This window comes from Callospermophilus lateralis, chromosome X (genome assembly GCF_048772815.1).
Source record: "Callospermophilus lateralis isolate mCalLat2 chromosome X, mCalLat2.hap1, whole genome shotgun sequence".
Classification (NCBI taxonomy): domain Eukaryota; kingdom Metazoa; phylum Chordata; class Mammalia; order Rodentia; family Sciuridae; genus Callospermophilus; species Callospermophilus lateralis.
Window position 1 is genome coordinate 67,240,846 of NC_135325.1, and position 15,658 is coordinate 67,256,503.

At 38.2% G+C, this 15,658-nt stretch overlaps 1 protein-coding gene across 1 annotated transcript; it reads left to right on the plus strand.

Moving 5' to 3' along the window:
• The first annotated feature begins 2,560 nt into the window (after positions 1-2,560).
• Positions 2,561-3,505, plus strand: LOC143638760 (transcription elongation factor A protein-like 4). The gene is made up of 2 exons (XM_077106590.1): positions 2,561-2,641; positions 2,879-3,505. Exon 2 carries the CDS (start codon positions 2,906-2,908, stop codon positions 3,503-3,505), a length of 600 nt encoding a protein of 199 aa, XP_076962705.1. The 5' UTR covers positions 2,561-2,641; positions 2,879-2,905.
• The last annotated feature ends 12,153 nt before the right edge of the window (positions 3,506-15,658 follow it).

The window sequence follows — 15,658 nt, forward strand, 5'->3', positions numbered from 1 at the left end:
TTTTATTTTTATATTCATTGTTTATTGATGAGATTTTAGATTGCTTTTTGTTTTATTCCTTTTTTGTTTTCTATTTCAGTGTTGCAGTAAATACCTCCATTCTTGGCATCATCATAATACTTAAATGTATTTTTAATATTTCATAAAAATATTTTAAAAACACACTGATAGGTCAGTTTCCAATTCCTTGAATCACATTCAAGTCTTATCTCTTTCTCTTCATCTACATGCATTGTTAATTTAAAAGTGTGTCTCCTGTGAATTTTTGCCCATGTTATATTGGGTATGTTTCTGCCTATGATTTTTGTAGCTAATATGTGATAAGTGTTAATTATTAGTCTTAATTATTAATGAGTTATATTCTTTTATGATACAATAATCAATAAAATGAAATAAGAATTTATTTAAATTTCTTCCTCTGTGTACTGTTAACAAATTTTATTCTTTTTACTATTTTGTTATAGGAGTTCTTAATGGATTAAGAACCATACTTTTTAATTAATACTTAAACTAATCATTTCAACTGATATTTATTAAGTGTGCATTATTGGCCAGGAATTCCAGCCAAAATCTATATTGCAAATCTTTCTTCTGAGAACTAGATGCTTATATTTACTAGACATGTCTACTTGGAAAAAGAAAACTATTAGTACTCAGTCACACATGAATGGATTGTCAAGGGGAAATTCATACACAGTTCAAAAACACTTATCCTTAAGTGTGAGCATGATAAATGGAAGTATTTAATAGAAGGCAAATGCAAAATTTTCCATTATGTATTAGCTTGAGTCTCATATCTACACTCTGAAGTGATTTCTCAGAGAATTTAGGAAAAAAGAAAACAATCATTTAATTAGTTGGATAGTGTTGGAAAAGAAAGCTATCACCCTATTTCACTTTATTTTATATATTTTCCCATTCCACTTCGTATATTTTATATTAATTTCTCAAGAATAATATGTATAACTGACCCAGGAATAAAAGAAGATTTGTGAGTGAACATTGCAACATAAAGCACAGGGGCCAGGGGCACCAAGGGGCTTTTGGCAAGTCATTACCATTGGGGGGAAATCACAATTACATGTAAATCTACAATAATGCTTAGAATTTTTTTTTTTTTGTAAAGTTAGTCTTCTTGTCCAGGGAACTAGGAAAACTGACTCTATTGACCCTAGGCCACATTCAGTCATTATGCTAGTGAATTTCTGCGAATTATCTCAGGATGAAAATTATCTCAGGATGATTTATCCCCAACAATATGAATTGTTGAATACTCACCTAGCATCACCTCTAGTTTAATATTTCTCAACATTTTAAATTTTAAAATAATGCCTTGCTATTACTGATAACTTATGTCAAACTAGTCTAGAATAGGTTTAGTAAACTTATTACTTTTCTAGCGCTAATTAAAACACCACACATTTGTTCTCTTACCGTTGTAGGAGTCAACAATCTCAAATCAGTTTTATTGGACTGAAATCAAGGTGTTGGCAAAGTCTTCCTCCTTTTTTTAAGGATCTGGGGGGAATTAGACAAAGGCGTTTTTCAAAGTGGTTGTGAGCTTCAGGAGCTGAGCGTTCTTGTTAAATAAGTACTTCTTCTGATTTGCTGTCAAACCTGATGAAAATGGGCATCTGAGAGGGATGGTGTGAGAGGGTGCTGTTAGGTGCACCAGTAATGCACCTGGGGTCCGGTTTTCAACTCCTCCTCCTTTTCTGGGTGTACACACACACACACACACACCCCTCTTCAGCAGCTTCAAAGTCTCTAGGATTTGTGGGGGGGTGAGGTGCTTTGGCATAGTATGGTGGGGGGGCGCGGGGAAACTCAAGTGACGCAGCTTTCACGTGACCAGCCGGGGCCCAACCTAGGCATTAGCCTTTGCGCCTGCCTGATCGTGCGCCCTGCAGTTGGATCCCTGCATCCGTACAGAACTCTCTTCTGGGCGGCGGGTGATCCGTTAGAAGGCTACCTTGAGCTAGAGGACACACGCAGGCCTGTCCTGGGTCTTTGAAGGTCAGTACGAAGGCAGGGGCTGTCATCAGACCCGTGGCAGGGGTGGAGGTGGGTGGCAGCAGGATCCTTCTGCAGTTGGCTGGGGGCGGGGGAAGGGATCAGCGAGATCAGTGAGGAGGGGGACCCCGAGCGGCAGGGACTGAAGGGCCTTGCAGAAGTCCAGGTGCCTTCTCGAACCTCCGCCCCATTCCTCCATCCATTTTAGAGCAAGTCATGCGGTGGGGGGCAACCCTGCAATGCGACAGTGAAACGTAGACGCCTTCTGGAAATAACCCCCTTCTCATACTCTGCACCTATGAAATGGAACTGCATAACCTGGGCAAAAGGGGGGAAGGGGTGAGGCAGGTTGCCTTCGGGTAGGGGGACATGCAGACCCAAATATAGTGTGCAAAGTATCCTGGTTTGATGCCCAAGACCTGAAAAGAAATGGCGACTTGAAGTAGAGGAGAAGGTTGAGTGAGGAGGGCCTGGATTTTAAAAAGGGACCCCAGTCCCTGTCAGTCCTGAGCGCCCTGCCCGGCCCCGTATCCCGTCTGCAGGTCTGCGCATCTGTTCCCAGAGCTCTGGGAGGCCTGTAAAAGAGGAGCAACCCGCCCAGGATCCCTGCAGGTCAGTGAGGCGGGGTGTGCAGCATGGACAGGGACCCAGAAGGGGTAAGAGTGCGGAGGGCACAGCCCCGGGAATGCGTGCTGTAGGGGGCGGAATGTGTGGTAAGGGGCTTGCAGAGGCACACTTGGAGGGCTGGGCAAGCTAAGAGGAACCCTCACAAGGGCAAGATGCAGTACCCTGTGAACCTGTGTTACACCCCTATTCAATTTCCCATGTCTCTTCTTAGTCTTCTCTTCTCTTCCCCCATTCCCAGGACAGGAAAAGGAGAGGAAATCGTGACATGGAAGAACTCTACAGTGAAAACAGAGGAACACCTTCCAACCAAGAAAAGAAGGAAAATGAAGAACAGCCACAGGATGAGGAAAAGCCAGAAGGAGCCTGTACTCTGAGAGACAAGGAAATGTTAGAAAATGAGGAAAAGACTGCACATCAGGAAATGCTGAAGGATAAGGAAAAGCCAGAGAGTGAGAGAACAGCAAAAGAGGAAGGAAAGCCAGAGAGAGAGGGAAAGGTGGAAAGTGAGGAAAAGCCAGAGTGCTCAGGAAAGCCAGAAAGTGAAACAAGGGCTGCAGAAAAGCGCCTAGCTGAGGATGACATACCCAGGAAAGCCAAAAGAAAAACTGACAAGGGGCTGGCTCATTACCTCAAGGAGTATAAAGAGTCCATACATGATATGAATTTCAGCAATGAGGATATGATAAGAGAATTTGACAGTATGGCTAAGGTGAAGGATGACATGAGAAAAAGCAGACAGAAATTAGGGAGGCTTTTGTGGATGCAAAGAAATTTAGAGGACCCCTTCTACCCAAGGGGCCCAAGGGAATTCAGGGGTGGCTGTAGAGCCCCACGGAGAGACCTTGAAGACATTCCCTATGTGTAGTGCTCCTGGCAGGCAATTGCCAGGTCTTGTGTTTTAAGCTAATACATTAAGTGTCTCTTCTGTTACCAGAAATTCTTTTGACACTATTGCAGCACTCACTTTGTGTTTATGTAGGGAATTTTCCCCATGTGTATTGCAAAGTTGTTGTGATTTTGGAAAAATAAAGGAGTTTACAGTATCATCTACAGAATCTATTTGTTTTTGTAAAAGGAAAGTTTAGTGTATGTGTGCACAGAGAAGATAGAAAGTTTTGATCCCTAAAAGGTTAACAATTGTTTTTCTGAGTTGTGGGCTGTGGATGATTTTCTTTCCTTGTTTCCTTTCAACTTATCTGTTTATTTTTTTCCTAAATAAAACAGATTTCTTATCTCACAAAAAGTGATAAGATATTTGAAAATTAGAAAACAGTACATAAATAACAATGGAAAAATTGTCCAATAAGCTTTTAAAGGCTGTGGAAACACTTAAAATTCTTGTTGTCAAAACTAAAATTGTAGGTAAAACTCCCATACCTCTGGAACTCATATTTGGAGAAATCTATGGTTATTACAAACCCCTTACTCGTAAGGGACTGTCCTCTTATCTGTCAAATGGAGATAATACTTGCATTCCATAACTGCTGAGTATATTACATGAAGTACAAAGTGTGTGAAATGTGTTAGATTGCCTTCTTCTTTATCCCCAGTACTAGCAGAACCAAGACTCCTTTAGACACTTGGAGAAAGACTGGGGTACATCTCACCTGTACCTGGGGTTACGTTCAGGAAGTTGAAAGGTAGGTATTATCCTCCCCTATGTAATACCATGTCTGCTAGGCACTGTGCCCCTTCTCATAAATCTTGCAACCTCCAAAGGATCCCAGTGTTGCTGATGGGCAGGCATCAAGACAAAGCCCAATTGATTTCTCTGGAATCTCTAGTAAGCCAAGTCAACTCTATTCCAAGCCATGACATCTATAGAAATATGGATAATACCCTTTTCCTCACTTTTGAGTTTTACTTACCAAATTTAGTAACATCTCAATGATAACTTTGGCCCCTGATGGATTTCATATTTTTAGTAAAATAATTCTTTCTCGGTTGGTTGATAGCATTTTTGCATGCAGCAATCTCTCTATCAGATTCAGATGTGAGAGACTGGGGTAAATTTTGCATAACACACTTGCTATTCTCATATGTCAGTGACTTGTCCAATTTTTTGTCATCCTTAGAAGAAATTTTGTCCTAGGTAACTCTTGGTAGGTACTGCCTTACCAGTTTAATACGTTTGTGAATATTAGAGCATTGCTACACAAAAAGTGATCTGTGCATGAGCTGCATCAACATCATCTGAGAGAAAGTTAGAAAATACAGAATCTCAGGTCCCTACACCAAACATACTGAATCAAAATCTTAATTTTAACAATACCCTGAGGTGATTTCTGTGCATATTGAAGTTTGAGAAACACTGGCTTATGCCAGGTGCAGTGGTGCATGCCTATAATCCCAACAGCTCAGGAAGCTAAGGCAAAGAAGATTGTGAGTTCAAAGCTCAGCCTCAGCAAAAGTGAGGTGCTAAGCAACTCAGTGAGACCTGTCTCTAAATAAAATACAAAGTAGGGCTGGGGATGTGGCTCAGTGGTGGAGTTCAATCACCAATATCTCCCCCCAAAAAAGAAACACTGGCTTATAAGGAGACTCTCCTCAGCCACCCCACTCTTACCTCATGAAATAGGTTTCTAGGAAGATAAATATATGCATTATATAATACATTCATCACAGATTATTAAGTAGACCTGTATTGTCAAACTGCAGTTTCATCCCCCTACATTTATTAGTATATTTTAAATTCAGTGAAGACTTGCAATATGTTTAATTAAATGGTATAAAATAAATCAGAGCCAGATAGTAAATATCAGACTATATTTCAGGTAGATAAAGTGCATATATTTTTGTGAAATTTGTGTTTCAGTTATGTATACATGTACATGTGTGTACCTGAGTTGTGAATAATTTATTTCTGGCTGTGGGCTGGAGCTTTAAAAAATTGGGAAACATTGGATTCTGCTTTTCAAAGCACAATCTGACCTTTATCCTGGTACCCCTAGTGCCTAGCACAGTTCTTAATGAATTTATAAATAATAGTAGCTGAATCAAGAGTTTTTGTCCCACATAATTCCCTATCTACATAAATAACTGTGGAGTCTTCTCTAGCAGTGTTTACTTGCAGTTCCAAAAGGAACACCATGGAAAAGGGCTTGTACCACAAATTTAACCCTATCTCATTTGATTAATGCATTAGTCCTGGAGTTGTACCCAGGGCCTCACACACACTAGAAAATCATTCTATCCCTGAGATACATCACCAGCCATCACTAATGCATTTTTAAGGTGTGTTAGCTTGACATCTATCAAAATCACCAAAAGAAAATGTCAACTATTTGACCCACTCCTAAGTTCCAGTGAATAAATCTCTGGAATCTCTGTTTTTATCAGGCATCCTAGGTGATTCTAATTCACACTAAAAAGGCATTGATTTATATATTCATTATGATTTCAGTCACATTCAGTGCAAACCATAAAGTAAGCAGAAAAAAGAATTATAATGTCTCTCTTATTTTTGGATGGTGAGGGAGGGAAGACCTTTCTAAAGTATAAAACAAATTTTGGGAGTAAGAATCCAACAGCAACAATTACTATATATACTGAACAGAACCTGCAAGTGTCTTTAGAGAAAATTATGCCTATAAATAAAGGCGTAAGCAAGGCACCTTGTAGTATGTTGTATTTTCTGCTTCAGATGCCCTGAAAACTAGGGTAGCTAACCAGTTTCATTACTATGGGAGACTCATGGGACCACAAATGGCAATGTTTGCAAATCTAAAGTTTATTGAAGAAAAAAGAATGCAACATAGAAGTAGCATGGATATACACCATAGCCAAAATCTCATAGCAATGGATCTAGAATGGCTAGGTATGACCTCCAAGCATCTTCCCTCTCTATAAGAGCTCTGAAAAGATGTATTTATTTTGGGTCCAGAAACACTGATGTGTACATGGAACCAGAGAGCACAAAAGAGGGTCTCTGGTACACTGCTGCTTATGTAGGCATATTCTTTTTTTAATTTTATTTTTTTATTAGCTACACATGACATTACAATGATCTTGGCAATTCATACATGTAGGCATATTCTTGCTGCATCGCCAGCCCCAACAGCAGAATCCTTGGAAGAAAGGTCCATCTAGATCAGAAACAAATAATCTGACTGAAATTAATAAAACTGATGAGCTGATACAAATCACTCAAAACTCCTCAAATTCATGATTATAAGACAATATGCTTAATTCAGCATGCTCTATGCTTTTACCATGGGTCAATATCCATGTGCATTTCTTATTTTAATAGAAAAATTCAAGCAAACCTCAATTCTGCCCCAGATAACCTTGAAGAATAATGTTTTTTCCCTTTCTCCTTATAATGTATATAAAGCTAAATAGAGGTGCTCTTTTCCAGTGCAGGCACTTTTCCCCATGACCGTCACTAATTTGCTGCATATTTCCCCATCTTCCCATCCTGGTTCAATCTCCATTCTTCTCTACCCTGCTCTGTGATCCAAGGAAGAGTGGCCTACATGGAACACATCAGATGACTCTTTTGATCTCTTGAATCCCGTAATGGAGAATGTGGTCAGGAACTTGTTCCCTGAAGGTGTCAGCACATGCTAGCAGAGTCCATTATCTAAGGTTCCTAGGAGGTGGCTTTCTCCATAGGCTCTGTATATTTAGTAGCCTCTCTTCATTTGTCTTTCAGGCCTACTTCATGGAGATGAAATAATTATCAAAAACATGTGGGAGTATGTGTTCATATAGAGTATGCATAGGGAAATGAGAACATTGGAGGTTAAGAACACATGTAGAGCACCAGAAAGCTTTCATGGCAGGTTTGAGAGAGTCTTTTGTCTTAGGGCAGGCACAGCTGAAGACCAAGCCCAGGTCCTTGTAGTGTTGCAGTTCCATTGACAATGAAATGCTCCATCTGCTATGGCTTTTACAATAAATTAAGAACAGTAGTAGGGATGGAATGGAACCCTTATGTATGGGATAGGGGCATTTGTGCAGGCACACTCTAAGCCATTGTGAAATGCGTTGGTGAGAGGGTTATCAGCATCCTTAAAGATTTCTGTGTGTCTTTATGAGTTGAAGGTGATGGTGGAGAATGCTGCAGTAAAATTTTACTACCTAATCTTAATGTGAATTATTGGATCCCAGAGTGGTGGAAGACAGGTAACAAGGCTTAATTAGCTAAGGCAAAGTGAGTGCAACACCACAATCAGCCACAGTAATAAAATGGTAATGAGAGGATTTTTTACCTACAGGGATCTGTTGTGATGGTAATAAGAGCATTCCTAAAGTGAGATAATTGAACAACCTGTCAGATGCTGCCTGACATATTTAGGCAGAAAAGAAAGTAGGTATGTTAGAAACCCTAACTCAAGTTGTTGTAGTGGTGTTTCTGTACTTCATTCCTAACAAATGAGAAGACAGGCCCTCTATAGCCACTGGTACACTATGAACCTTTCATCAAAATTTCCCCAGTGGACCTGCAAATACTTTCCAGGTTGACTGTGCACTAAAACAAGAGAGATACCAAGACATTGTAAGAGTGATTACTAAAGTTTTTGAATTGATGGTAATCTCTGGATACCCCAAACTGTATCATAACCCATGATCATATTAAAGAGCTTTTGGAAATGACTGACTAAGGCAACAATTGTTCTCTTTTTGAAAAGTAGCCTCTGTATGATAGAAGGAACCAAATATCTGACTATGGAATTCCAGATAACTAATGCATCCTAAACTGCTTATCAGGAGCAGATCCAGCAAATCACAGAAGAGATGCACACAGAAGAATTCTGTTTAAAATTGAAATTATAGATAAATAAATGAACCTAAGGATGAGTACAAGGCACAAGAAAATGGCACAAGCAGGATGTTCAGACTCTCAAGGTAGCTTTTCCTGTTGCTGAACTATCAATTCATATTTATGGCCTAATGGAACATTCCTTATGACTGGAGAAGAGAGTAGAGATTGGAACTGAAAGAGTAGAACAAAGGTAAATTCTCCTAATGGGAAGAAATTTAGATGACATATTGTGTTAATCAAATTTTCATCATTGTGACTAAAATATATGACAAGAACAACTTAGAGGAGGAAAAGTTTATTGGGGTATCACAGTTTTGTAGGAAGTGATGCAGAACATCATGGTGGAAAGGCACGGTGGAGAAAAGCTACTCAGCCCATAACAGCCAGGAAGCAGAGAGAGAGAGAGAGAGAGAGAGAGAGAGAGAGAGAGAGAGAGAGAGAGAGCGCACAAGGAGCCAGGGACAAAATATAATCCCTGAAGGCGCATCCTCCAGTGATCTATTTCCTCCAGCCATGACCTACCTCCCTACAGTTACCACCCAGTACAGTAGTCCTTTCAAATTACTAATCCATCATTGATTCACTGATTGTTATAGCTCTCATAATCTCATAATTTCACCTCTGAATATTGCTGCATTGGATAACCTATCAGCTTTTGGGGGCATCTCATCTCCGAAGAATAACATATATCTTGATCACATGGGATGCAAAAAGATATTATTCAAATTCAAGAGCAACTGGACTAGCAAATTGGCTAACTAGATTTCCAGTGACTTGGAGTGCAAAATTGGGAAACTGATGAGAAGGAAATCTGGAGAAGTATGTACATGGACTGCTCACAAAGTGAGCAAAATGTCAAGATATGTCTTGCTAACTTAAATGATCACCAAAATGCATTGTTTATGGAAGAAATTCTTAATAATTAGTAAGACAATAGAAGTTAGGATTCTATCAATGATAGATTAGCTTGTATCAGAGCAAACCCTCCCATGATAGATTATTAGAAAAGCCGAACAAAACAAAAATTATGCTGAAAATCATTGGAAAGATATCAAGGAAGTGAAGACTTCTATAAATGCAATCGAAAAGCAGCCCACAAAGGTGAATGCTACCCTTGACACAACTTTAGTCATGAGGCATTTGCTGGTAGGAAAGTTGAGGATATTAGTGTTTTTAGCCATCATCATTCTGTTTCTGTGCAACAGAAATTGAAGTTGAGGTTCTAAAGGAGGGGTTCCAATATACATCCTTGAATTTCAGTTGGAACCAGGAAAGGCTATATCTTAGGCTATATCTATGCTTACATGACTTAAACCCAGCTTTAAATAAGATCAGTCACAAATCAGGGCAAGTTGCCTCTATCCCAGCTGGGGGCCAGAATAAGGAATGAATTCTGCCAAAAAGAATGAACTTGATAGCATACCCCTCCAACCCTCCAGATAGAAACTAATTTCAGCTGACACCTTATTTCAACCTTATAAGATTGTAAGCAGGGAATCCATCCAACTTGTGCAAAAGTTCTGACTTATAGAACTGTTAAAATAATAAGTGGATGTTTAGGCTGCTAAATTTTAAGTAATTTGTTATACAATAATGGGGTACTAATACATATTTTGGTACTGAAAATACCAAATACCTAAAATGTGAGAGTAAATTGGGAAATGGTCAGTGAATAGATGCTGGGAGAATTTTGAAAAGCATGATTACTTGATCTGAGTATAAAGTAAAAATAAACATCTTAACAACTCTGCTAGTGAGGCAACAGTAGGATGTGTGGAACGTGCTACTAGAAACTGGAGGAAGGGAGATCTGTATATTAAGTGGCATGAAGATTAGAGAAATTGTTTCCCACAGTTATGTGTAAAGTAGAACTTGTGATAGACTTGGACATTTAGCTGAGATTTCCAAGAAAAGTTTTGAGGTTTCTTGCTATTTGTTATAAAACGTGATAGGAATGATCATTTGAGGGATTATCTGTTAAACAAAAAGCAACAAGGACATAATGACTTGGGAAAATTCCATATTATTATCCAAATGGCAAAATACACTAAAATTAAGAGATTTCTTCCAAAAATATGGCATTGTGGGAGAAGGTATATCTGGTACAAACTTTTGCTGAAACCTCAAAAAGACAAAATCCAAGTACTCTGTCACATAAAGGTCATTTTCAAGAAATTAAAAATATAACTTTCACATTCTCTCAACCAAATTATATGGCTTCTAGGAAGTTTAGAGAATATTGAACTCAGTGACTGAGAAATAGAGATTCAAAGCAGAAGGATTCAATGTGACACTACTAGCTTGAAGATGGAGGGCATCATGAAGTAAAGAATGTGTATGGGCTTTAGGAACTAAGAGCAGCCACACCCAGCTACCTAATATAAAGAAAGATGATGTCAAAAATATTTGATTGTAGATTTTCTCCAATGGAGTAAAATTCAGTGGCATTTATATAGGATTCTTAAGATTCTTTTATAAATTCTTAATATTCAGCAGAAACACTATCAGTTTGAAATGAAATAGAATATACAATAAAATGAGGCCATCAGACTCCCCCAAATTCTCCTAGTGTGATAAACTACTCAGCTGGGAACATGCGCTGCCTTCAGTGAAAAAGGAAGGGTTACTCAAAGACAGATCTAAGAGCTTAGACTACAGAGCTGAGAGGACAGAGGCAAGAGCACAGAAGTTAAAGCTGAGAGCCACAGGCGATTATCCCCAGACCTTAAAAACTAGTAAGGAAACATTTTTGAGCCAGTGGCCTCTTTTTATCTTCCATTTCACATACTTTTGTCTGGAACTGGTGTGCTACATCTAATTACCACATATGGGGAGTTTTGCAGACAGAGAATTTATCTCCTTAGTTTCACAGATCCACAGGTGTGGGGGAGAGATGTCTTCAGAAATTTTTCTTAATAGATTATGCCCGAGATCCTCATCAACACTGATTTAGATGATTTAAGATGGTGATATTTTGACTTTTGAGTTGATGCTGTTAATGTGATGAGATTACAGGAAATCTTCAGAGGAGCTAAGTGTGTTTTGCTAAGAAATTCATGAATTTAGGGAACCAGAAAGCAGACAATGGCAAGAAGAATTCTGAAATAGCTCTGTAAATTACCACCACACAATATATAAATACCTTCTTCAGTTAATCAAATAATAATATATGTGTTGCTGTGAAGAACTTTTGTAGATGTAATTAGAGTGTCAAATCAGTTTGTCCTTAACTGGAAGATTATCTGGGTGAGCCTGACCAAATTATATTATCCCTTAAAATACAGATCTCAGATCAGAGAAAGATAAGTCAGAGATTAGAAGAATGAGATTAAATGTGCCCTTACACAGCAAAGATTGGAAGGGCTACAGGGTTAGGAATGCAAATGACCATCAGTTGCTAAAAACAGCCTGGTTAAAAGCCAAAAAATAATGGGGACCACAGGCCTATATCTGCAAGGAACTGACTTAGGAGAACAAGCTGAATGATCTTGGAAGCAGATTTTCCCCACAAAGCCTTCAGATGAGTTAGATTGACATCTTTATTTCAACCTTGCGCGACCTTAAGCAGAGAACAGGATCATGCTGGGCCAGACCTCTGACCTACAAACTTTTGAGCTAATGAATGAGTGTTTTATTAAGCTTCTAAGTGTAATTTGTTATGCAATAGTAAATGATAGCCTTATGAAACATAAATATCTTTTCTTTTTTTTCCCTCTGGAGCCTTTTTATTTTAAAGAGCTATATTTTAAAGAGTTATATTTTCTTGCTGGTCAGAGACACAAATGAAGGCCAAAAAACAGATATTTAAGAAAAATTTGTAGTTCTACTTTCTGTTTTAGGTCAAGTGTAGGAATCATTAAGCCAGATATACTTTTGTCAAAACACTATGTTTTACACTTCGAATACAGTAAAACACTTTATTGTATTCTTTTAAAAAACTGTACTTGTTAGGGCTGGGGTTGTGGCTCAGTGATAGAGCACTCACCTAGCACATTCGAGGCCCTAGGTTCAATCCTCAGCACCACATAAAAATAAATAAATAAATAGAATGAAGGTTTTGTGTCAAACTACAACCAAAAATAAATAAATATTTTTAAAAACTGTATTTGCAGTAGCTCCTCTTTCATTTATGATTTTATTGAATCTTTTTTTAGTCTGGTTCATCAATTTTGGTGATCTTAAAAAATTCAGTATCATTTATGTTTTCTGATATTTTTTTATTTCACTTATTTCTGCTCTAAGCTTTATTATATCCTTCCTTCTGCTAACTTTGTGGTCGGTTTTTTCTTCTTTTAATTCTTTGATGTGTAAATTTAGGTTCTTTATTTGAGATCTTTTTTCATTTTTAATGTAGGCATGTGTCACTATAAGCTTTTTTTTATTCTATCCCCTCCATTTTGGTATACTGTATTTTCATGTGTCTTTGTCTCAAGATTTTTTTTCTATTTTCTATTTGAATTTCTTCTTTGACTCATTAGTCATTGACAAGTATGCAGTTAAATTTACATTTGTTTTTAAATTGATTTTATTTTTTAAATACATGACAATGGAATGCATTTCAGTTCTTATTACACATATAGAGCACAAATTTTCATATCTGGGTATATAAAGTATGTTCACACCAATTCATGTCTTCATACATGTACTTTGGATAATGATGTCCATCACATTCCACAATCATTGCTAATCCCCTGCCCCCTCCCTTCTCCTCCCACCCCTCTACCCTATCTAGAGTTCATCTAATCCTCTCATGCTTCCCCTCCCTATCCCACTATGAGTCAGACTCCTTATATCAGAGAAAACATTCGGCATTTGTTTTGGGGGGATTGGCTAACTTCACTTAGCATTATCTTCTCCAACTGAATCCATTTACCTGCAAATGCCATGATTTTATTCTCTTTTATTCCTGAGTAATATTCCATTGTGTATATATGCCACATTTTTAATCCATTCATCTACTGAAGGGCATTTAGGTTGGTTACACAGTTCAGCTATTGCGAATTGTGCTGCTATAAACATTGATGTGGCTGTGTCCCTGTAGTATGCTGTCTTTAAGTTCTTTGGGCATAGACTGAGGAGAGGAATAGCTGGGTCAAATGGTGGTTCCATTCCCAGTTTTACAAGAAATCTCCATACTGCTTTCCATATTCCACCAGCAGTGTATGAATGTATTTTTTTCCACACATCACTGTTTTCTCTGATATAAGGAGTCTGACTCATAGTGGGGCAGGGAGGAGGAGCATGGGAGGAATAGATGAACTCTAGATAGGGCAGAGGAGTGGGAGGAGAAGGGGGGGCAGGAGGTTTACAATTATGGTGGAATATGATGGACATCATTATCCAAAGTACATGTATGAAGACAAGAATTGGTGTGAACATACTTTATATACACAGATATGAAAATTTGTGGTCTACCCCCTCGCCAACACTTATTGTTGTTTGTCTTCATAATAGATGCCATTCTGACTTGAGTGAGATGATATCTTAGAGTAGTTTTGATTTGCATTTCTCTAATTGCTACAGATGATGAACATTTTTTCATATATTTGTTGACTGATTGTACATCATCTTCTGAGAAGTATCTGTTCAGGTCCTTGGTCCATTTATTGATTGGGTTATTTGTTATTTTTGATGCTTAGCTTTTTGAGTTCTTTACATACCCTAGTGCTCTATCTGATGTGTGAGGGGTAAAAATTTGCTCCCAAGGTGTATACTCTCTATTCACCTCACATATTGTTTCTTTTACTGAAAAGAAACTTTTTAGTTTGAGTCCATCCCATTTATTGACACAGAGACTAACCCACAAAATTACAATTATCTTATATTAGACAAAGGCGCCAAAAGCATGCATTGGAGAAAAGATAGCCTCTTCAACAAATGGTGCTGGAGAAACTGGAAATCCATATGCAACAAAATGAAATTAAACCTCTATCTCTCACCATGCACAAAACTCAACTCAAAATGGATCAGGGACCTAGGAATTAAACCAGAGACTCTGCATCTATTAGAAGAAAAAATAGGCCCTAATCTTCATCATGTGGGATTAGGCCCCAATTTCCTTAATAAGACTCTGATAGCTCAAGAATTAAAACTAAGAATCAATAAATGGAATGGACTGAAACATAAATATATTTTCTATGTGTGCCCTTCATGAGTGGCTGATCTATAAACCTCTTCCCAAAGCTATCTCATCATTAATTTTCTAACATAAATCTCTCCAAGTCCCTGATCATACAATCTTTTATTCATTGCCAATGAGGCAAAATAGATCCAAACCCCCAACGGTGATAGATTTTATTTAAAAATTGACACTCATATGAACCACACAAAATTTTACCCATTGGTAGCATGTTTTTTTCCCATCATTTCTTTGGATTATCTCTGAGTTGCAATATTGTTCAGCACTATTCACTTGCAACATACCACCAAAATACATCTATAAATGAAGCCATTGTTTGTCTCTCTTTTTCTAAGTGGTCAAGAGGATGATGAACTCCCCATGAGGGCATACATGATGTATATAGTATTTTATTCAGTTTCTGCTACTGTAACAGATACCTACAATAAATCAACTTATAAAGAGGGAAATTTTGTTTTGGTTCATGGTTTTGGAGGCTTTATTTTACTTTCAGCCGACCCTGTTGCTGTGAGCCTGTTTCAACACTATGTGTCATGATGGGAGCAAGTGGCAGAGGAGACACATCCACCTCATGACTGAGTATGGGAGAGAAAGAGGGACAGGAAGGGGTTGGTGTCCCAATAGCCCCTTCAAGGGCAAATACTGGAAGACATCTCACTAGGCCCCATTTCTTAAAGGTTCAATCACCTCCAAAATGCACCACTCTAAGGAACAAGCCTTTAACAATGGGCTTATAGAGGACATTCCAGATCTACACTATAGAACATAGGTTGAGAAAGAGCAGAAATAGCAGAAGTATATATCAAAGGAGTCTGGTCCAACTGCACATTTCATTTACCTGTACCTTCTTGACTTACTCAGGCCTACTTTTAAAGCCTTTTTCAACTAATGCTGGAAAGTTGGTACACACAACACACTTTATTATTTAGGAGAGTAAACAGAAACAAGTTCACAATGTGTGACTCTTTTGTGCAGAAAATTAATATTGCACGATCAAGTGTTAAGTCTGTGCTAGGTTTTAATAGCAAGCCAAGAGCTATGGTTTTGCTCTAAAACTGTAGGACTGTGTAGTTTAATTCTACTACTGGAGTTTTCTAAGACTTCATGGATCC